The 22,320-nt window shown below is 38.1% G+C and overlaps 5 protein-coding genes across 10 annotated transcripts; 1 reads left to right on the plus strand and 4 right to left on the minus strand.

The window, feature by feature from the left end:
• Positions 1-627: 627 nt before the first annotated feature.
• LOC145209582 (carboxylesterase 1F-like) lies at positions 628-13,184 on the minus strand. Of its 3 annotated transcripts, XM_080079897.1 has the most exons (10): positions 13,121-13,184; positions 12,629-12,791; positions 12,124-12,319; positions 11,860-12,056; positions 3,548-3,711; positions 2,638-2,777; positions 2,327-2,554; positions 2,108-2,264; positions 1,515-1,761; positions 628-1,135 (listed from the first exon to the last, which is right to left on the minus strand). In XM_080079897.1, exons 2-10 carry the CDS (start codon positions 12,781-12,783, stop codon positions 988-990), a joined length of 1,632 nt encoding a protein of 543 aa, XP_079936023.1. In that variant the 5' UTR covers positions 12,784-12,791; positions 13,121-13,184; the 3' UTR covers positions 628-987. The 3 variants fall into 3 exon arrangements, with proteins under 3 accessions (XP_079936023.1, XP_079936024.1, XP_079936025.1); XM_080079898.1 differs by lacking the exons at positions 11,860-12,056; positions 12,124-12,319; positions 13,121-13,184 and adding exons at positions 3,970-4,166; positions 4,234-4,429 and having other exon boundaries at positions 12,629-13,053; XM_080079899.1 differs by lacking the exons at positions 11,860-12,056; positions 12,124-12,319; positions 12,629-12,791; positions 13,121-13,184 and adding exons at positions 3,970-4,166; positions 4,234-4,429; positions 5,030-6,346.
• LOC145209585 (carboxylesterase 5A-like) lies at positions 6,412-11,222 on the minus strand. 4 transcript variants are annotated; one of them, XM_080079901.1, is made up of 6 exons: positions 11,143-11,222; positions 8,265-8,404; positions 7,952-8,179; positions 7,733-7,889; positions 7,182-7,428; positions 6,412-6,830 (listed from the first exon to the last, which is right to left on the minus strand). In XM_080079901.1, the coding sequence occupies exons 1-6, from the start codon at positions 11,198-11,200 to the stop codon at positions 6,683-6,685; spliced, it is 978 nt and encodes a 325-aa protein (XP_079936027.1). In that variant the 5' UTR covers positions 11,201-11,222; the 3' UTR covers positions 6,412-6,682. The 4 variants fall into 4 exon arrangements, with proteins under 4 accessions (XP_079936027.1, XP_079936030.1, XP_079936029.1 ...); XM_080079904.1 differs by lacking the exon at positions 11,143-11,222 and adding an exon at positions 9,051-9,376; XM_080079903.1 differs by lacking the exon at positions 11,143-11,222 and adding an exon at positions 9,042-9,376.
• Positions 9,487-10,982, plus strand: LOC145209584 (uncharacterized). Its single transcript, XM_080079900.1, has one exon. It carries the CDS (start codon positions 9,697-9,699, stop codon positions 10,834-10,836), a length of 1,140 nt encoding a protein of 379 aa, XP_079936026.1. The 5' UTR covers positions 9,487-9,696; the 3' UTR covers positions 10,837-10,982.
• LOC145209579 (carboxylesterase 1C-like) lies at positions 13,121-18,284 on the minus strand. The gene is made up of 10 exons (XM_080079894.1): positions 17,514-18,284; positions 17,094-17,289; positions 16,522-16,718; positions 16,164-16,327; positions 15,764-15,903; positions 15,478-15,705; positions 15,271-15,424; positions 14,712-14,958; positions 13,664-13,819; positions 13,121-13,323 (listed from the first exon to the last, which is right to left on the minus strand). The coding sequence occupies exons 1-10, from the start codon at positions 17,666-17,668 to the stop codon at positions 13,188-13,190; spliced, it is 1,773 nt and encodes a 590-aa protein (XP_079936020.1). The 5' UTR covers positions 17,669-18,284; the 3' UTR covers positions 13,121-13,187.
• Positions 18,285-18,347: 63 nt separating this feature from the next.
• LOC145233053 (fatty acyl-CoA hydrolase precursor, medium chain-like) lies at positions 18,348-22,073 on the minus strand. Its single transcript, XM_080097750.1, has 10 exons — positions 21,868-22,073; positions 21,358-21,556; positions 20,883-21,112; positions 20,653-20,816; positions 20,367-20,510; positions 19,901-20,025; positions 19,543-19,762; positions 19,323-19,499; positions 18,924-19,170; positions 18,348-18,550 (listed from the first exon to the last, which is right to left on the minus strand). The coding sequence occupies exons 1-10, from the start codon at positions 22,029-22,031 to the stop codon at positions 18,397-18,399; spliced, it is 1,824 nt and encodes a 607-aa protein (XP_079953876.1). The 5' UTR covers positions 22,032-22,073; the 3' UTR covers positions 18,348-18,396.
• Between the last annotated feature and the right edge of the window lie 247 nt (positions 22,074-22,320).

Below are 22,320 nucleotides of genomic sequence, written 5' to 3' on the forward strand. Positions count from 1 at the left end.
CGATTTGTTTGAGTTTGACATTTCCCTTTTTTGAAAGGGGTCCCAGGTCTTACGAGGTTACTGAAAGGGGGCCACGAGGTCCAAAAGTTACTTTTAGGGGGCAAGATCCATGAAAGGTTGATAACCACGGTTTTAAACTTTGAGCTGATGTTTTTGATTATTTATGTGCTGCTAATATTAGCCAGTTTTTCAAATAAGGCTGTGCTTTTTTAGATTATTGCTGTACAAAAAGTTAATAAACCAGCCTTGATTAACCAATGTTCTTTGGGCCATTAAAAATTAAGCGACTTGGCGAACTTAAGACATGAATTTGTATTACGACTTGTCTTGTTAATCACAGAACAATAAGTAAATGACTTGACTTGACTTAAAACCCGACTGAGACGACTTATTTTAGGTTATTTTAGGAGACGACTTAAGTTATTTTTCTGTAAAATCGATTAGACTGATAGTAGTAATAACACTATCAATCCACGCCTATTTTTAGCTTGGCTTTAGTTAGCGTTTTGCATGTAACATTTAACTTTCATGAAATGTAGCCTACTTGACCGGCATACAAATCTTATTATTTTCGTCATCTGTTATTTAGTTTTTTCAATACACTTTGGTAAGTATTTTGCTTTTTTTTTCATCCGATTTCCTTTGTTTATTTACAATGGTTTTTAATGCATAAAACTGTTAAGACGATATCAATCAAACATTTTAAAGCCAAAACGTCAGTATAATTTCCGCATCAGGTAAAGGTAGAATTAAAGTACAGTACATTAATGGTACATTAACAACTAATCAACCAATACATAAAAATAATACATTAATAATTTAACATCGAATAATAATAATAAGTTATAAAAAAAGATTTAATGGTTATAAAAGATTATAATCATTGATTGTGCAGGCAACGTCACTAGTAAATCACAAATTATACGTCAACAACTTGCATGGTCAAAACCGCAACGCTGATTATTGCGATGAAACAAAACTGTGCATTTATTTCAGCAGAGCTGGAATTTTTTCCGACCAAAACTTAAAACGCTTCTCAAAAATGTCAGTCCGGACATCGTAAGGCCATTTTAACTCAAGAAATTTCTTCATGTCGTATTTTGGCCATTCCTTCTCTCCGTCAAAGTTCGGGTTTCTTAAAAAAATGTCAAAAAATTGTTCTATTTTTGGTGCACAGTGAATTTCTTGTACATATTTGATCCTAAAGTAACGTGACAAACACATTGAAAAAAATCTGGGGATCTGAAGACAAATGTACTGTTCTTTTACGAGATAAAAAAGGACATGATTTATTGATGAAGCGTTTTGGGCAAGATCATAAAACGACGAGATAAAAATGCTTGCCAAATGGGGCGCATCCACCATGGTTTTATAACTGACATCATCAATTTAAATTTCTCATAAAACGTTTGACTAACAAACAAGTTATAATTAGCGAATTATATTAGATCTGCATTTTGTATAAAAATGAAAATATGTGTCCCAATATAATTCTCTAATATTCGTATACTTACCCGGTTTTGGCAAACTGGCATATAGTTTTCATCCACTGCTTACTGAGTTTCTTCTCAGTATCACTGAAGCCCGCCTGGGGAGTGAACTTACAGTTCATGTGCGGGTAGCCCATGGTGAACATGACATCGTCGCCATGATCGGCCTCGCAGAATACCGGTTTTGGTTTGATTTTTCCCGCGTAAGCGTCATCGTGATGCATACGTGGCTGTTGCGTCATGTAGTATACGTAGGTGTCATGACCAGCGCCTGTAACAGTACGTAAGTGACTTCAACTTAAATTACTAGAAATGATTATTTATGAGGATGCTAAGAAATGATTTTTATGAGGTGATCAGTAATAATCAATTTGATGTTTCTTTTTAACTAACCGGGATCTTAAAAAATACAAGCACATGTACTAGTCGACACAACTTTAAAGGCCGTCTCTATGCACAGTTTATCTTTGAAGCATTTTGATGCAAATGACGAACGCTGTAATTGCAAGCTCTGTTTAGTATTACCGAGCAGCGATTTTCGTTGCATTTGTTGAAATGTTTTTCCATCGACTTTCGTTATCTGCACTAAACTATGTTAGTGATGACTATAGTCTTACCAGAATGCGCTATTGCTTGGCCTATACATGGAACAATAAACAAGCTGTCGCCAAACCAAGAAGCAACCAGTTTGCTCCACTTGTATTTATCACCATCGTCCAACTGTTTTGAATAGAAATCTATAACTGCCTTGTTTACGGCGTCCAGTTTGTCAGCCTGTAAAGTTTGAAAACGCATGATTTTTTGCTTAAGACACTTTGTGTAAAGTATTTACAAACCGGAATTCCTTCCGCCAGCATTCCCGATACAATACTTTTGGCACTTTTCTCGCTGAGACCCTTAGAGAAATTTTCAGTAAAGTTACCGCTGAGCATTCCGGCTCCCTCTGTGTTGTTAAATCCAATGATATATGGAACCGGATTGTATTTTCCTTCTTTCAATAACATTTGGGTGTTCTTTGGATGAAACTTTCCGTCCAAAGTAGGAAACAACATTTTCTTCTCTGCCTAATTTCAGAATAGTCGGTGGCATAATAAAATTTCACCGTGCTGTTCAAAAACAAATGTTTAGGTGCAAACTGTTGTCCTACGTTTGTATCCAAAGCTTTTGTTATTTTCTTCGCATCCATTGCTTTCAGTTGCTTAACAATCTCTTCTGGTTCAGTCGCTGTAATCTTCAACTCATCCAGAATTAGTTTTACTGGTTCAGAAAGGTCATCTCGCATTAAACCTGTTACAAATCAAATCACAACACAACTGGTTTTTCCAACAGATAGAAAAAAACATGGTTATGTGTCGAATAAAATCGGTTGATAATGGTTCTACGTCGTCTGTGTTTTCTGTCGTGGGTTCGAATCGCAAGTCAGAGTAAGATTTTGCTTACAATCTGCAACAGACCCCAATTTAATCCTAATGACCAGTGATAGCGTCGGATTTATAAATACCGACATAACGGGTTAAGGCAGATTCCATAAAATAAATATACAGGAAATTATTACACACACTATGTGTATGTTACACAAGACCTATACCACTTGATTCCCGTTAACCGCAATGCGTTAATTCTGTAAGTCCGTTTTACCGATGCCAAACCCCAAACAGTGGCGTATAATTAGAGACTAGAAGTGACACGCCTAATCACAAATGTTCTAGACCGCCCCGTGACAATATCTCCCGACCTTGTTATTACGGTTTCCGTGCGATCCCCCTTTGTTGTAGAGTAGACGCTATCCTTTTGTATTCAACATACTCTGTCACTTATTTTATCGCGTCGCACTTCTATAGGGTGCAAGTCACTCCTGTTTTATCTGAGAGAAATTTTCACAGCGAGTAGACGCTTTTTACCACAATCAGGCATTAAGATAACCCTCTTCCATTTGACTAGAACAATTAGAAGTCGCCCTGACCATGTGAGTTTGTCGTTCTGATGTTTTTCATTCTACTTCATAAGCTTGTTGCATGTGAATAAATCGAATGTCTTTATTATGTTTAAAAACTTACCGGGCATTGTTCCAACCCCGCTGTGACTGATGGCCTTGTGGAACAGCCCACGTGACATGGGAGAGGTCACGTGCATACTTACTGAAATGGAACCGGCACTTTCTCCAAAGATCGTGACGTTGTTAGGGTCGCCCCCGAAAGCGCTAATGTTATCGCGAGTCCATCTGCGTAAAAATACTCCGGTTTTAAATTAAATAAACAAGACGTCTAAAAAAAATGATGTTGTACAGTGTGAAAATGTATGAGAAGAGTGTAAATATATGAGAAGCATGTAAAAAATTATTATCCGGTTCTCCGTTTATTTTTTTGTGCAGCTGAAAATGCAAATCTGTTTCTGGGCATCATGTACCTATTTGTGTCAACTCTTTGATGCCAGGTGATGGCCAAAATATTTTACAAGAATGTAACTAGATCCAACTTACTCCATAGCCATAATTTGATCGAACAAACCCATGTTTCCGGGCCACTTCGTGTCTTTTCCTGTTGTGAAGAATCCGAACATGTTTACTCGGTATTGCGGTACAACCAATACCACGTCGTTTAGCCCGCAGATCGCTTGGCCGTTATAGCCAGCAGCCCATCCCATGTTAAATCCTCCACCGTAGATCCAGAAGAGAACCTTTTTATCAGACAAATGAATTTTATTTCTATTATTTCTTTAAGATTTAAGTTGTGATGTATCGTACCGGCATATTTGCTTTTTTGTTGGGGTTCGTTGAGAACACATTTAAGTACAGACAATCCTCACTCATTTTTTCCGGATTCTCGTTGCTCAATAATGGCATGGTAAAGTAATCTCCTATTTCGTTTGTGAAATGTGTGCTTTGCATTGGTGAGGGTGGTGCTTTTGTGGCGTCAAACACTTCGTCCCAGGGCTGCACTCTGCACACAAAGTTTAATAAGTAAGCTACAGCAACGGGTGTAAACCAATAGAGGCGCCAGTTTACTGCCACTGCAGAGTAATGAATTCTCCAATATATCCCATATATGAAGATTCGTTTAGGCATTACTATGTCATTTCAGTGTACCCTGGTCCCACATGTTTATGACTGAGCGAAATATGTATATGAAGTAAATTGAACGATCAAGGTCTTTACTCAGACTATAACTCAAGTACAGTCACATATATGGTAAACTTTAATTATGGAGTCAGAAATATGGATTCTTTACATGTGTGATCGATTTTCTTTTTTTTATCGGATTTGCATGTCACCACGATTATTGAATTGTCGGGAAGCAACTTTAATCTTGTGACTAAAAACAAACTTCATATGGAACCTCATAGAGTTTGGGAAGCAATCATCAGCATCCAATACATTAATGAAATTAAGTAAACAAACAAGGACACACTCAGATGGGAGGCACACAATTTGCATGTATTTAAAACCCTCTTCTGTACGCGTTTGACTTTGGGGATAGTAACGGCTTTTAACACCTTTGTCATCAGCACACTCATTGTATTCATCAAATTGAAGGACTTACTTTTGTGGCGGTTCGAACCGCAGTTCTCCGAGAGGAGGCTTCGCAAACGGCAAACCCATGAAGGCAAACACTTGCTTTGCTTCGTCGCATTTAGCCTTTGGTAGCGCGAAACCCTTTGTCTTGCCCAACGAAGTGTTGACGGTTGGACAGCTCATTTTTTGTCTCAAATAGCACAAACTGTAATTGCTACTAACTTCTACAAAATCTTTGCCAAACAAGACTTATCATTATAGCTTTGTTACTACAAGTATGCTGAGTTACTACAAGTATGCCTAGCGACAATTTACGTTCGTTTTGTTTCATTACTCTCATTCACCTTTTCCCGATTATTAAAATCGTGTATTGCATGCACACTGGTTTTTCTTTTGGCAATAAAAGACCTTCGTAAATTGTATGTAAACTTTGCATTTTAAACATACAACCGAAACTGAAATCAAAGAGCTTCATTTCCACCTAATCGCAACCATTGTCCTCAGTTTCAACATATCTAGCGGGACAAAGCAGCATATACCTTACCGGTAAACTTTGTTTGCAGTGCCACTTCTCACTCTCCACAAACTGAATGATCGATAAAATATTGGTTGTCAGACCATTGATTGGACCTGGCAATGCAAACATCGTCAAACGCCGGTAGGCCATATCGGTAGAATATCATAGGACCAATATTTGACCCCAATGCTGGGAAAAAGTGGTTTTTGCCTACACCTACATACAAATTTTGGCAAATAATCACACATTTTGCTTATAAAACAACTAACATCTTTTTTTAGTTTTGGCTTTACTTTTTGTACAAACACGCTTGGTTTTACCAGTGGTTTCACCAATAAAATAAGGGATTTTGCTTTCATCGTGGAATTCTAGTAAAAATACAGCACCAAAACCGTTTTTTTTTTTTTTTGGAAAAGTGATTTATTTCTGCTTTTGCTATGGATAATCTGACGGCAAAGAAAACGCAACCAGATTGATTAAAAAACTAAGGTTGTTTGGGACATAAAAAAATAACCGACTTGGCAAACTAGAGACATAAACTTATTACGACTTGTCTTGTAAATCGCAGACCATTACGTGACTTGACTGGGAATCGAATTTCTTGATACATGACTTAAATTGGAACCCGACTAAAATGAAGTTATTTTTCTGTAAAGATTGATTAGCTTGATTGTCGTAATAACAGTATGACACTATTTCAACATTGCCTATTTTAATTTGGCTTTTTGTGTTTTGCATTTAAGATTTAACTCATATAAATTATACTTCACCTGCATGCAAATCTAATTAAGTTATTTGCGTATTTTGTAATTTAGTTTTATTAATGCATTTTGCATCAGATTTCTTTTGTTTTACTAACAGTAATCACTTCAACGGTTTTTGATACATAAAGCTTTAAAGATATCAAACAAACATTTTAATGCCACAAAGTTATTCAAATTTACGCATCAAGTAAATGTAGAAGGACGCATCAAGTAAAAGCAAAGTTAAAAAAAATATTTTACGTTTAAACTGTAGGCTACATTAATAATTAATCAACAAAGAATGATAAATTAATATTGATTGTTCAGGGAACGTCACTAGTAAATCACAAATTATACGTCAACAATTTTCATTGTCAAAACGCAACGCTAATAATTATTGCGATGAAACAAAACTGTAAATTTATTTCAGCAGAGCTGGAATTTTTTCCGACCAAAACTTGAAACGCTTCTCAAAAATGTCAGTCCGAACATCGTAAGGCCATTTTAACTCAAGAAATTTCTTCGTGTCGTATTTTGGCCACTCTTTTTCTCCGTCACAGTTTGGGTTTCTTAAAAATTGCCAAAAGATGAGTTTTATTGTTGGCACACAGTTAATTTATTTTACAAATTTGATCCTAAATAAACGTGCCAAATTTTTCCATTTGAAAAAATTAACAATATTGAAAACGACATTATGAAACGATGAAGCGTATTTGGCAAAAACATAAAACGACAGAATAAGAATGCTTTGCAAAATGGCGAGCCCCACCATTGCTTTAATACTGATATCATGAATTTAAATATCTCAAAACGTTTGACTAACAAACGCGTATAAGCAAAAGATATCAATAGATCTACATTGGGTTTAAAAATGTAATATATGTGTCCCAATTATAATTCTCAAATAACCGTATACTTACCCGGTTTTGGCAAACTGGCATATAGTTTTCATCCACTGCTTACTGAGTTTCTTCTCCGTGTCACTGAAGCCCGCCTGGGGAATGAACTTGCAATTCATTAGCGGGTAGCCCATGGTGAGCATGATATCGTCGCCATGATCGGCTTCACAGAATACGGCTTTGGGTTTGATTTTTCCCGCGTACGCGTCATCATGATGCATACGTGGCTGTTGCGTCATATAGTATACGTAGGTGTCATGACCAGCGCCTGCAACAGTACGTAAGTAACTTAAATTCACTGTACAAAGACATAATCATTTATGGGGATCGGTAATTCACTATTTGATGTTTTCAACTAACAAGAACCTAAAAACATAAAAGCACATCTACTAGCGTACTGTGTAACTTTAAAGCATTCGGTATTTCGGTTACAAATGAGGAACGCTTTAATTGTAAGCTCTGTTCAGTATTACCGAGCAGCGGTTTTGTTACCTTTTGCGGGTTTTTTTATCCATCAACTTTTGTTATCTACACTAAAATATGTTAGTGATGAGTGATGACTATAGTCTTACCAGAATGTGCTATTGCTTGGCCAATGCTTGGAACAATAAAGAAGCTGTCTCCAAAATAAGAAGCAACCACTTTACTCCACTTGTATTTATCACCATCGTCCAACTGTTTTGAGTAGAAATCAGTTACTGCTTTGTTTACAGATTCGAGTTTGTCAGCCTGCAAAGTTTAAAAACTCATGTTTTTTTGCTTAAGACACTTTGTGTAAAGTATTTACAAACCGGAATTCCTTCCGCCAGCATTCCCGATATAATACTTTTGGCAGTTTCCTCGCTAAGACCCTTAGGGAAATCTTCAGTAAAGTTACTACCGAGCATCCCGGCTCCTTCTGTGTTGTTAAATCCAATGATATAAGGAACCGGATTGTATTTTCCTTCTTCCAATAACTTTTGGGTGTTCTTTGGATGAAACTTTCCGTCCACAGTGGGAACCAACATTTTCTTCTCCGCCTAATTTCAAAATAGTCGGTGGCATGAGAAAATGGCACTATATACTGTTCAAAACCAAATCTTTAGGTATAAACTATTGTCCTACGTTTGAATCCAAAGCTTTTGTTATTTTCTTCGCATCCATTGCTTTCAGTTGTTTAACAATCTCTTCTGGTTCAGTCGCTGTAATCTTCAACTCATCCAGAATCAGTTTTACTGGTTCAGAAAGGTCATCCCGCATCATACCTGTTACAAATCACATCAGAACTCGTTTCAGAAAACAGATAGAAAAATTGGGTATGTGTCGATTTAATTAGGTTGAAATGGTTTTAGCCCGTATGGCCAGTGACAGAGTCATATTTATTGAAATATCAACATGACGCGCGCGAAAGTTGGATCCCATAAAGAAATGCAAAAATTCTGTGTTGCACAAGACTCTTGATTTCGGGTAATCACAATACCTTAATTTTCAAGTCCTTTTTTGCGTACCGAGTCCTGAACATTGGTTCATGATTAGTGTTGAAAATAACGCACCTGTCACAAATGTTTTATGGGCCAGGTTTTTAACGGGGGCGATTGTGACAAATTTTGTTTGGAGTGTCGGTTTCAAAAACTGTAAGACTCAGCTAACTTTATCTTACAAGCATTTTTTTCTCTTGCAAACAAACAACATGCTTATTAGGCGGATGAGCCTAAACATGCTGCTGTTTGAAAAAAAAGTGTTTGCCGGCTTTGTGTTTTTTTTTGTGATTTAGGGAGCAAGGTTGGGCATTTAATTTCCAAGCGGTGACACGGTATTATGGCTATGTATGGTGACAGACCATACCTTTTAAAAAGAACGATACCGCACTTTCCTTTATAGTTGTCTCGCTTTCATACTTACTATACTTACAAAATCGTAATTTTTTCTTGTCTTTCATGGAACAAAGTTTCCTAAGATTGGTAGAATTGCATGAAGTAGACCCTGCAATCTATTTGCTCACAACTGCCCAAAAGGAAAAAAACAACTTTGAAACAAAATAAAATCTCATATGGGGCGATTTTGAGCCAGTGCCCAAGAAAGGGAGCGATTTTGCAAAAAAAGGTTGAAGACCACTGTTTTAGACAGTCCCGTGACAATATCCCGCAGCCATGTTTTACGGTTTCCCTGCGTTCCATCTATTGTTGCAAACGCTATCATTTTGTATTCGCCACAGTGTGCCAATTTTATCACTTCGCACTTTTATCGGGTGCAAGTCAGGAGGAAATAGCCACGGCGAGTTAACGCCTTGTACCACAATCAAGCTTTAAAAGAATACCTCTTCCATTAGATTCGGACAAGAGGGAAGTCTGCCTGGTCAGAAAAAAAGGGTTGTTGCACGTGAATAAATGTAAAATGAAAGTTTATTGTCCATCAGGGACCATAGTGCACGTGCGTTAATGTCAAGAAACATCCTAATAGTCAGTCCCGCTTTTTAGCGTTTAAAAGCTTGCATGTGAAAGTAGGAAAGTAACTTGGGCTTGTTGAAGAGGATTAACGTGAGTACGTAAAGAACCAGATGAATCATATCTGTGAAGAGCAAAGGTTCAACCTTGAGGCCGAGCAGAAAAGGCGCGACGATGAGGCCGAGCAAAGGAAACTTCACGCGGAGTTCGAGCAAAGAAATCTTGAAGCCGAAAATGAAAAGCTGCAACAGATCCGAGAGATTGTGCACGAACTGCATATACACAATCTTGAGTTGGAATCTGGGTGCCGCTGCGAAGGTAAAACGAGCAGGATGGCCCCTGTCCTGTTAGACGAGCAAGACGATCATCCATGGCAGGGTCGCTCTGAAAACGAAGTAAAGACCTGTGACAAAGTACACACGGCTTCTGCAACACAAACGGCAAAGCAAAACGTCACGACCCAAGATGTCGACGATGAGTCAAATACGGAGTTTACGCAGAAGCTGATCAAAGTACAATTACACACAATGGACGGGAGCAAGACGATTTCTTCGAATCAAAAATCGTCGGAACAAAACGCCGCAACCCAGACGGTCGCCGATACCCAATATAAGGAATTATTTCAGGATCCCCCCTATATTAAAGGGCAATTGGTGGATACAAGAAGTTCTATTTCTGCATTACAACAGATTGTCGAGCAACCAACTGAAGACAATCTCGCTTTTGCAGACACCAGTGAGAGCATCGTTTACAGCGCATTCTTTCGCGTCCTTTCGTCCATAACAACCCGCCGACACATGCAGCAACCAATGCTGTCAGGTTTTGCGGAATCTTATTTCCGGGATTCGAAACCAAACCACTTACGGGAAAACTTTCACACGTTCTTCAGGAGCAGAAGAAAGCAGGGAAAAGGTAAACGAGGAAAACATCGGATACGGAAAGAAATATCGTCAGTGAACAAGAGTTTTGAATTTCCGGTGGCATTGATTAATTGTAGGCACATTTGTGTTAGTTTGTGCGATAGTTTCTTGAGAGAAAATCTCTTTCTAAAAACGAGGTTGTGTCACAAATGCTCTACACCTTCCCGTGACAATATCACGCGACCTCTTTATTACGGTTTCCGTACGCCCCATCTATTGTTGCAAACGCTATCCTTTTGTATACGTCACTGTGTGCCAATTTTATCGCTTCGTACTTTCACCGGGTGCAAGTCACCATTGTTTTATCTGGAGGAAACAGCCACGGCGAGTTGACGCCTTTTACCACAATCAAAGCTGTAACTGAACCCCGACTCGACAATTAGGAAGTCGCTCTAGCCAAGTGACTTTGTCGCTTCCCTTGTTTTAAATCTATTTGAATAAGCTTGTTGCATGTAAAATAAAGGGTTTATTGACGAGTACACGTGCGTTAATGTTAAGATACTTCCAAATAGTCAGTCCCGCTTTTTAGCGTACCAGTGAAAATGGAACGTGCCAACGGCTAATTGCCTATATTAGTTGCAAGATAAAGCTTATCAAACTGCAGTTTAGTCGAATGTCTTTATGCTGTAAAAAACTTACCGGCCATTGTTCCAACCCCGCTGTGACTGATAGCCTTGTGGAACAGACCACGTGACATAGGAGAGGTCACTTATAATACAAATACAACGAGACAGGAAAATGCAGTGTAATTAAAAGTATTTGCGAAAAGTGCCTTTCAGAAATTGCTTATCCAGTGTTTTTGTCTGTTTTTAACTGGCGCTGTTAAACGTGAGGCAAAAGAATGGACATCATATTCTACAACAGTGGTTCTCAAACTTTTTCAATATTTTTTCAAAATGGTCACTTTGCCATTTTTTCGGAGGCTCGCGGTCCTTAAGCCTGAATGTGTATTCAGGATCTTAGCTAGTTATGCAAAATTGCTCATAACAATGATCCAAAGACAGCATGTGACATCACAGACAAGACAAAATACATTACGATTGACCGCGAACGAATAGTATACATTTATTGTTAGTTGTCACGTAATAAAAGCTATTGTGTTGCAATAGAGACAGTCGATTCTCAATTGTACTTTGATTTAAACTTATTTCGTGGCACAACTTTCTCCAAATAAGATTATAGAAGTACTTCAACCTTTTGCGGTCCCCCCAAAATGGCCTCACTGACCCCAAAGGAACGCGGTCCCCAGTTTGAGAACCGCTGTTCTACATCCTGTACCTATTTATGTCAGTTTCTTGATTATGGCAAGTGTTGAAAAAATGGTTTTACAGTAAAATGTAATTAGATCCAACTTACTCCATAGCCATGATTTGATCGAACAAACCCATGTTTCCAGGCCACTTCGTGTCTTTTCCTGTTGTGAAGAATCCGAACATGTTAACTCGATATTGCGGTACAACCAATACCACGTCATTTAGCCCGCAGATCGCTTGGCCGTTGTAGCCGGCAGCCCATCCCATGTTAAATGCTCCACCGTAGATCCAGAAGAGAACCTTTTTATCAGACAAATAAATTTAATTTCTATTATTTCTTTAAAGCTGAAGTTGTGATATATCGTACCGGCATATTTGCTTTTTTGTTGGGGTTTGTTGAGAACACATTCAAATACAGGCAATCCTCACTCATTTTTTCCGGATCCTCGTTGCTTAATAATGGCATGGTAAAGTAATCTCCCATTTCGTTTGTGAAAAATGTGCTTTGCATTGGTGAGGGTGGTGCTTTCGTGGCGTCAAATACTCCTTTCCAGGGCTTCGTTCTGCACATAATGTTTAATATGAAACTACGGCAAAGAGTGGAAACTAATTCACTCGTCAGGGTTACAGAAAAAGATTCTTACAGTTGGCAAGGCTTCGACGGTCGTTTTATGTTCGTGTCACATCGTAGTGTCAATAAATGGAATATAACAACAGCGTAAACAGGAATTGACCAACAACCAAAAACACGAATTAAGTTAATGTGTCAATTGTCAAGCTTAAGTTCAATCATTCGGTACGCGTTGGCGTTTGGTGATGGTAAATGTATTTGACACCTTTGTTTTCAGCACATTCAGCAGTAAAGGACTTACTTTTGTGGAGGTTCGAACCGCAGTTCTCCGAGAGGAGGCTTTGCAAACGGCAAACCCATGAAGGCAAACACTTGCTTTGCTTCGTCGCATTTAGCTTTTGGTAGCGCGAAACCCTTTGTTTTGCCCAGCGAAGTGTTGACGGTTGGACAGCTCATTTTTTTGTCTCAAATAGCACAAACTGTAATTGCTACTAACTTCTACAAAATCTTTGCCAAACAAGACTTATCATTGTACCATTGTTACCATTACTTTGTTAAGTATGACTTGCTAAAATTTGTGTTCGTTTTGTTTCATTACTCTCATCCACCTTTTCTCAAAAAGTAAAATAGTGTATTGCTTGCATACTGGTTTTCATTTTGGCAATAAAAGATCTTCCTAAATCGTAGGTAAACATACAACTTAACGTCAAATCAAAGAGCCTAATTTCAACTGAATCTTAACTGTTACCCTTAGTTTTAACAGATCTAGCGGGAAACGCAGCATATACCTTACCGGTGAACTTTGTTTGCAGTGCCACTTCTCACTCTCCACCAACTGAATGATTGTTGAAATATCGGTTTTAAGACCATTGATTCGATCTGGCAAGGCAAACATCGTCAAACGCCGGTAGGCCATGTCGGTAGAATATCATAGGATCAATATTGGACCCCAATGGTGAGAAAAAATTTGGGCAAAAGGTCATGGATGTAGCTGAGCTGAAAGTTCGTTTTGTTTATAATGCATAGTGTATTATATGTACCATAATGTACTACTGTATTTGAAACAGCAAGTATGATAAAAAAATACGATTGCAATCGTGTCAAGGTTGAAGGTTTTTGCTGAGAGCTTATTGTCACAAAGTCGAGATCACATCATATTTTATTATGCACATTAGGGTAGATACAAAATTGTTCCACACTCAAACTCAGTCAGCACATAAGGTTGATCAAGCTTATAATTTTTAAATACTATTACAAATACGAATTAAACTTTCCATTAAAAATGGTTAAAAATGCATTACATTAAAATAACCCATTTTAAAATTTAGAAACACACGGTTTATTTATCAATGCAGGAATCGTTTCCGACCAAAATTTGTAGTGCTTTTCTAAAAGGTTTGATCCAACATCGTACGGCCATTTCAAAACCAAATGTTGCTTCGTCTTTGCGTCATACTTTGGCCACTCCTTCTCTCCGTCACAGTTAGGATTTCTGATTGAATAAATAAAAAAGTATCATGACCATGACCAAAACAAACCGAAAATTTGTAATGTTTAGGCTTTATACCATGGCAGACTGCTATAGTTATTTGGCCAAAATCCTGCAAAAAGTAATAGCACCAGTCAGCCTGACTAGAGAATTAAAACACGCATAAAAAAGTACGCATAAATTTCTTTTTGTCGTCTGGGGACATAAAAAGTGAAAAACAAACAACGTGTGTGTTTGTGGTCCGTCAGCACAGTTGCACAAACACAGTTCGAACAACCATTTCTGACCTTGTTATGAACTCGTCACATTGACTGTGGTTAAATAATTGTTACAGCGTCCGAGGTGGTTTGTAACAAACGATAAACTAATGAAGAAAAACAGCATCACAATGGTTCGATTGTTTTTACGCCCCATCAAAGTTGTTTGCTGACAGCTTGTATTTCGCAAAAGCCTAAGCGTCCTTAGTGACTATGTGCTTTAAATATTTACACAGTCCCTTTATTGTTTGTAGATTCAAACATCGTTTGTTGTACTTTGTTCTACCACAAACGCTAGGCTATTGTACTAGGTTTCTTCTTCGACTCCTGCACGTAGCTAAGTCATTTTGATTTACGGCTACATCGGCAAATCACCCGTGACTTTACACAGTATTTTTGTGTGCACGCAACAACCGAGGCGTGAGTGGAATAAAGTAGTATTCTCTTAAGTTACAGTGGTTGCCAAATGTTTCATAATAATTATCAGACCTTTTTACACTCTGTGATCCCAACGTGCAAAATTGCCTACTCTGAAACCAAAACATCCATTCTTGAACTTAAAAATCCTGAAAGTTTTCACATTCCGGGATCTTTGGAACCTATGTTGGGAATACCCTGCTTTCAAAGCACCATCTTACCCGGTTTTAGCGAACTGACAAATAGTCTTCATCCATCTCTTGCCCAATGCCACCTCATCATCGCTGTACTTCATTTCTAAAGTAAACTTGCCGTTCGTGATGGGATGGCCAAAGGTGAACATGATGTCATCGGCGTGATCTGCTTCGCAAAACTCCGGCTTGTGTTTGACGTTGCCGGAGAACGCGTCATCGTGATGAAAACGAGGCTGATGAGTCATGTAGTACATATAGGTGTCTAAGCCGGCACCTGGTATTAAAATTTACATTCATAATAAAAACGAGGGTATAATATGCTGGAAACGGGCGTTTAAACCGACATTGTGGGAAGATCCATGTGTGCAAGTTTTTAAGAAGTTTGAATTTCATAGCGCCTAGTTCGACAATCGCGAGTGCATGTTCTGTACATCTCAAACCTATGAAGATCGTGGTATGTTCTTGCAGTTTGAACATAATTTCATACAAAAGAATACTGGAATAATCAATCAGTGCTTCATGCACAATTCGTAAAATTACATACAAAAGTATACTAACATTTAACAAAAATCGTTAAAAAAGCTACCTGAATGTGCCAAAGCTTGGGCAATTGACGAGACCGTAAACGAAGAATCCGCATTGATGCTTGCCACCATTTTACTCCACTTGTACTTGTCGTCATCTAATATTCCGAGATAAAAGTCTACGACGGCTTTGTTAACCGTTTCTAATTTGCTCGGCTAAAATAGAAGGACATTTGTATGCAATATTTCAAAAATGTAAAAATACCAACCGGCACAAAATCCGACATTATTCCATTTATAATCGCTTTGGCCGTTGTTTCGTCAAAGCCCTCAACGAATTCTTCCCCAAAACGAAAACTGAGTATTCCGGCACCCTCAGTGTTGTTCATACCAATAATGTATGGAACTGGATTATATTTTCCATCGTTTAGTAGTTCCAGTGGGTGCTTGGGATTAAATTTGCGGTCTATTGTCGGGACCATCATTTTCTTTTCCCCCTGTGGCATAAACGCGTTTTGCTATTAACCATTGAGCGCTAATTAACATTCACATTACCTCTTTGCCTAAAACTTCAACAATCTTTTTTGCATCTACGGCCTTTAATTGTTTAACAACTTCTTTTGGTTCAGTGGCCGTGATTTTCAAATCATCAAGTATTAATTTTCTAATTCCCGATTGATCAGCTTTCATCATGGCTGTTTGCACGAAAATGGGTTTAGGGTTGGATTTTGATTTCATTATTCCTACACATTTTGACCGAAAGTTTGTCATCGTTTTTTATTGTTTATGTATTTGCGGGAACGAAAAAAAACAATTGTATGACTTTTCTGAACTAACAGCAATGACTGCACTAACTGAAATAATGTTTTTTTTTACAAATCGACGTATTCACAACCTATAATGACACTATTAAAATTCAATGTGTCGACATGCCAAAACTAGAAAACAAATTTACCGGACATATTTCCCACTCCACTGTGACTGATGGCTCGATGAAACAGACCACGTGACATGGGTGAGGTCACGTGCAAGCTCACTGAAATGGAACCGGCACTTTCTCCGAAGATAGTGACGTTGTTAGGGTCGCCCCCGAAAGCGCTAATGTTATCACGAGTCCATCTGCAAATATTTGTGCCAGAACTTGTACATGGCTGGGATAAGGTTTTTCAAACGGCATTAAACTTAGCACACAGAACTACTATACATCACTCATTGTTCATCTTTTTAAACAGTAATGTTGGGACCCATTAAATAATACTTGTTCATATAGTTTGCAAATTAACATGCCCTTAAAAACTTTAACCCATTCTTACTCAAGTGCCATCACTTGGTCAAGCAAACCCATGTTTCCGGGCCACTTCGTGTCTTTTCCTGTGGTGAAGAATCCGAACACGTTAACTCGGTACTGGGGAACAACCAAGACCACGTCGTTCAGCCCGCAGATTGCTTGGCCGTTGTACTGAACCGCTGATCCTACGTTGAAAGCACCACCGTAGATCCAAAATAAGACCTTTCAACAAAAAGCACAATTAATTCGAATTTAAAACAAGATTGGAACAGACGACCGACGATTTCTGTTCTTAAATAGATCGACTTGCTGTAAGGATTGCGCAATAGACTTAATGTCTTTGGTAACAATGATTCATTTTAAACTTATACATTTTAATACATACATATTTGGTGCTGCTTTCTCATCTTTATTAAAGGGAGCTGTAATCTAGAATCTAAGCAAAAACTCGGTTAAAATCTCGAGCTTTGCCTTGTTTTGCGAGTTTAGGGACCGATTGATGTAAAGCTAATGCGGCGGCACCAACTATGCCTCTGGTTGTTTTCTCGTATTGAAAGAAGTGTTAGAATAGTTTGTTTAAATACACTTATAATGTACCGGCATCTTCGCAGTCTTGTTTGGGTTGGTTGTGTAGACATTTACGTACAAACAATCTTCGCTCATTTTGCTGGGATCGTCGACGCCTACAAGAGGCACGGGCATGTAAGCCAGCATCGGATATGTGAAGTGGAAGCTCTGCATTGGACCTGGTGGTGCGCTCGTAGCATCTAGCACTCCTTCCCATGGCTTTGCTCTTCAAAAAATAAGAAGTTTTTGCTTATGAATTGCATGAATTTCAGAAGATATTTTTTTCTTGTTGAGCAGTTCGAGTGAGTGCTTGGGATTGAATTTGTCGTCCATTGTTCAGACCATCATTTTAATTAAGCCTCATACTTAAATCTAAGGTTTTGTATTTAATCAAAAATACCCCGAAGTAAGCAGTACTTTGTTACGGTCAATATTCCGTGGTAAACTTACTTTTGTGGCGGCTCAAAACGCAGTTCTCCGACTGGAGGCTTCGCAAACGGTAGACTTAGATAAGCAAACACTTGCTTCGCTTCGTCGCATTTGGCTTTAGCTAACACACGACCCTTTGCTTCACCCAGTGGCGTGGTAACAGTTGGACAACTCATTATATGTACTCAAAAAGAAATCCTAACTCTACGTTTGACTACACCTGTATGTACAAGCCTAACATTATGTTAAAGTGGAAGGTCATACACTGAAAACAAATTAGACACCACATATTTAAAACAATATACCAATCATACAAAAGGTTCGGTTGAAAAAATGACTGAAAAAAGCCCAATTTCTTATCAAAACTGATCTTCTTGGCACCGGTCACCATGCGCAAAAAGACTTGTAAGCTGTTTTTTTTGTCAAGCATACTTAACTGCCAATTTTCTTGCTTTACCGGACTACTTACACACCGATGCTGGATACGATTTAGCGTAAATCATTTACTTTACGGTACTCACACTTTGTTTACTTAATCTTTTTTTTTGTTGTTGATTCAGTAGTTGCATTAGGTTTGATACTAAATGTCGATTGTCTGTACTGATTTGTGTCAATATGTTTCAAAACTTTATGTCCTAAATACTATGTCGTTACACATTTTGTAGATATCAATTAACACGTGAGAGATTTTACATACACATGTTCAAATACTTAATGCAGTGTTTTCCTCGTGACCTAAAGTTGAGCCTTTTTGTTATCCATCTACTCTAAACTTCGCAGCCATTATTTTTCCCACGGATTTTTTTAAGTGGACTTCCTGAGAGAACCACAGACTTAATGCGTAGCAGTAACTAATGAGGGTAGAAACTCATTTTAATGACGTCTGTAGAAAACAATATAACGTTTATTTCATTAGCTCTGGGACATGTTGAGTCCAAAATTGAAAGCGCTTAGCCAATAGGTCTGACCCAACATCGTAAGGCCATTTCAAATTAAGATGATTCTTTGTTTTTGAATCATACTTTGGCCATTCCTCCTGTCCTTCACAATTTGGGTTTCTGGAACGAAAACGAATATAAAACACAGTTTTATTTATGAGTATTTAGTGTCTTTTGAATATATTGGTCCTAATTTATGAGCACATTAGTGGATTTAAGTGTCTCAATGACTGGCTGCTGATAATGGTGTGCTGCTTTTGTCTGGCGATGATTACCCACGAAGCGAACAAATGCAATACAAATATTTGAGTGGCGTTTTAAACCGGGAAAACAAAAAACTATTTACAAAAACATTTCAACGAAAGTCATACCAAACTAATCGAGTTTAGCTGCAGAAACTGTGGTCTTACTGAAACATGAATAAATAATATTTTCTTCTGTAATAAGCCTAATACTTTACTGGAAAATCCGCCTGTCAGTTAAACTGACGTACCCAGTTTTGGCGAACTGACAAATACTTTTCATCCATCGTTTGCTTAGTTCAACCTCTTCGTCACTGAATTTCGCAGCGGTTGTAAATTTGCCAGTCAACAGCGGGTAACCAAACGTCATCATGACGTCATCACCATGGTCAGCTTGGCAAAATTCAGGTTTTTGTTGAACATTACCTGAGCAAGAGTCATCGTGGTGCATACGTAATTGCTGCGTCATATAGTACATGTAGGTTTCGTGACCTGCATCTGAAATACAACAAACAGTCAAGCCCATTTATATGTAACAATTATTCTGTTTAGCATGGTTTCCATGCAGTAAAAAACAGTAACTTTTTCTATTCAGTTGATGAAATTACTTTCGCAAACAGATTCCGTTAAGCAACATGTTAGTTCAATACCTGAATGAGCCAATGCTTGTTGAATGGAGGATATACTAAACCAACTCTCTTCAACTATTGCTGCTAACAACTTGCTCCACTTGTATTTATCTTCTCCAAACTCAGCGCTATACAAGTTTATTACAGCTTTGCTTACTATATCCAGTTTATCGGCCTGAAATATTGTTAACGTCTTGTATTATTTTCTAGTTAAGGAAAATATTCTTTCCACCGTATTTACCGGTATATCTGCAGACAGTAATTCTTTGGCAGCCTTTCGGGCGGTCTAATCCTTCTTTGAAACCTTGTGGATACCTAAAGCTTAGAACGCCAGCTCCCTCGGTGTTGTTAACTCCAATTATATACGGCACTGGGTTAAACTTTCCATCCTTGAGAAGCTCTTTTGGGTGTTTTGGTATAAATTTACCATCTACTGTTGCAACCAGCGATATATTGGAAGGCTAAAATAATTTTAAAAATAGTACGTTTGTTTAAATGTCACAGCACACTAAGTGCTTTTATACAACAGTTATATGTCTTATGGTTATTACAGACTTAGTACTTGTATTAACAGACAACCTTTAAACATGTAATCATACATCTTTTTCCAAAACATCGAATAATTTTGACGCGTCCATAGCTTTTAGATCAGTGTTTCTCAACCTGGGAGTCGCGACCCCCAAAGGGGTCGCCAAGCACTTTTGAGGGGGTCGCGAAGACGCAACTCAACTCGGAATGATTTTATCAGTAGCACAAAAACTTTCCCTTTGACTTCTGTTTAGCATAGTAACTCACACGACCGTTTGATTTAAAACAGGCGGTACAATATTTGCGATTGTATACTTCTATATTTGCGGTTTTGGGCTTTTCTTAGCATAAAAAGCACGAAATAGTGAAATGGTTAGTGAAAATGAGCCACAAACACAATTTTAAGGTTTTTTTTTGAGTACAGCAAAACGCCTAACTATTGCGGCCACGTTAGATTGCAAATGTGTGATCAACACAATCTCATTCTGGTAGTTAAACTTCTTGTGTGCGTGTGTAAAGGGGTCGCGTGGTGTTAGAAAATCTCTAAAGGGGGTCGCATAGCAAAAAAGGTTGAGAACCACTGTTTTAGATGCTTCATGATTTCCTCCGGTTCAGTCGCAGTAATGTCAAGACCTTTGAGAATTGTTTTGGAAGTCGCGGACAAATCTTCGTTAATCAGATCTGTAAAACAGAGACAGAAAGAACAAATTTATCACCTTAAACCGAAGAAACAATCGACCATTTACAATTTACTACCCAGTCAGGGTTAATCAGAATACCTTTTTAATATCATTGTTATGCAATTCATTCTAAAATCACTCACATGGCATTGTTCCCACCGCACTGTGGCTGATTGCCCGATGGAACAGACCACGTGACAACGGTGATGTGACGTGCATGCTGACTGACACGGAACCTGAACTTTCACCAAAGATTGTAACGTTGCTGGGGTCACCTCCAAACGCGCTGATGTTATCACGGACCCACCTAAACGTTAAATATTACCACATTGTTTATTTATTTGTGTATTTTAAAAAGGAATGTTTCACTTACTCAAGAGCCATGACTTGGTCGAGCAAGCCAACGTTTCCTGGACATTTCGTATTCTTACCAAGCGAAAAGAAACCAAACACATTAAGTCTAAAGTGTGGCACAACCAGCACCACGTCGTTGAGTCCACAAATTGCTTGCCCATTGTATCCGATTGCTGATCCCATAGTAAAACCGCCGCCATAAATCCAAACCAGTACCTTGCAAACAACAATTGTGTTACTATACGCAAACTACCACATTAAACAACACGTTAATCCAGCAATTTCCGGTCGTCAACCACTCTTGACAACTGTTAACACTTTTATAATCATAGCTAAGATAATTTTTTGCCTCATTCGAATCTAATTAGTTTGGTGGAACATTACTGCCTACAGTATTCGATGGCACTGCCGCTGGGTGACACAAATCGCTATGTCAAAGGCCAAAAATAGGCTGGAAAACACTGCTGTAATCCGAAATCCGACTATTGATGTTATATCGGCATTTTCATTGCTTTATCTGGATTGCTGGTGAAGACGTTGAGGTACAAACAATCTTCACTTGTGTGTTTAAAGTCTTCATCGCACACTAAAGGAGTTGGTTGATTCGCAGAATGCGCTTTAAGAAAATAGAAGCTCTGTATTGGGGCTGCAGCAGATTTAGTAGCGTCGAAAACTCCGTCCCAAGGCTGAAGTCTGCATACAAATACGGATACAAAACACTTTACCATTTCGTCCACAGCCGTTTAAATTTTTGTTGAGCGAGCGAAAAATTTGTGGTTTTCTTTAAAGCGACAAACAATTTTCTAAAAGCGTACTTAGGCTTATCAACTCATAGTGGAAATCTTGAATGAGAACTTTGTTTACGTTTAAAGTATGGTGCAACTGTCGAAGTTTTATAAATTGCGAAACTACGTACAGTATTTAAGTATTGCGTCTACTCTAGGCTTGGAGTACAATAAATATATTTTAAATAGTTTTTTTTTTTGAAAATTAGCTTCACTTACTTCTGTGGTGGTTCAAACCGCAATTCTCCGAGTGGAGGTTTTGCAAAAGGCAAACCCATGAAGGCAAACACTTGCTTTGATTCGTCGCATTTCGCTTTAGCTAAAGCGAAGCCTTTTGCTTTTCCCAAAGGTGTAGTAACAATTGGACAATTCATGGTTTGCATTTAAAACTTAATACTAATTATCTGCTTAAAAAAAACGGTTAAGGTTGTTTGCAAAGATGTTTTTGTCCAGTGTACGAATGAGCTAAATCACTAAAATAGCAATATTTGCAAAGTCCAACTTTGTACTAAAATGCGGGTTTTGTTGTGCTAAACAAAACACTTTATAATAGCCAAACATAAACAGACAAAACAAACACTTAAATTGTACAATCTTAACAAATGATGTTGTTACATCTAATTATCCTTTTATATCCTACCGGCATAGCTACAAACATTCATCACAACTCTA

Source organism: Phallusia mammillata, chromosome 1 (genome assembly GCF_965637545.1).
Source record: "Phallusia mammillata chromosome 1, kaPhaMamm4.hap1.1, whole genome shotgun sequence".
NCBI classification, from domain to species: domain Eukaryota; kingdom Metazoa; phylum Chordata; class Ascidiacea; order Phlebobranchia; family Ascidiidae; genus Phallusia; species Phallusia mammillata.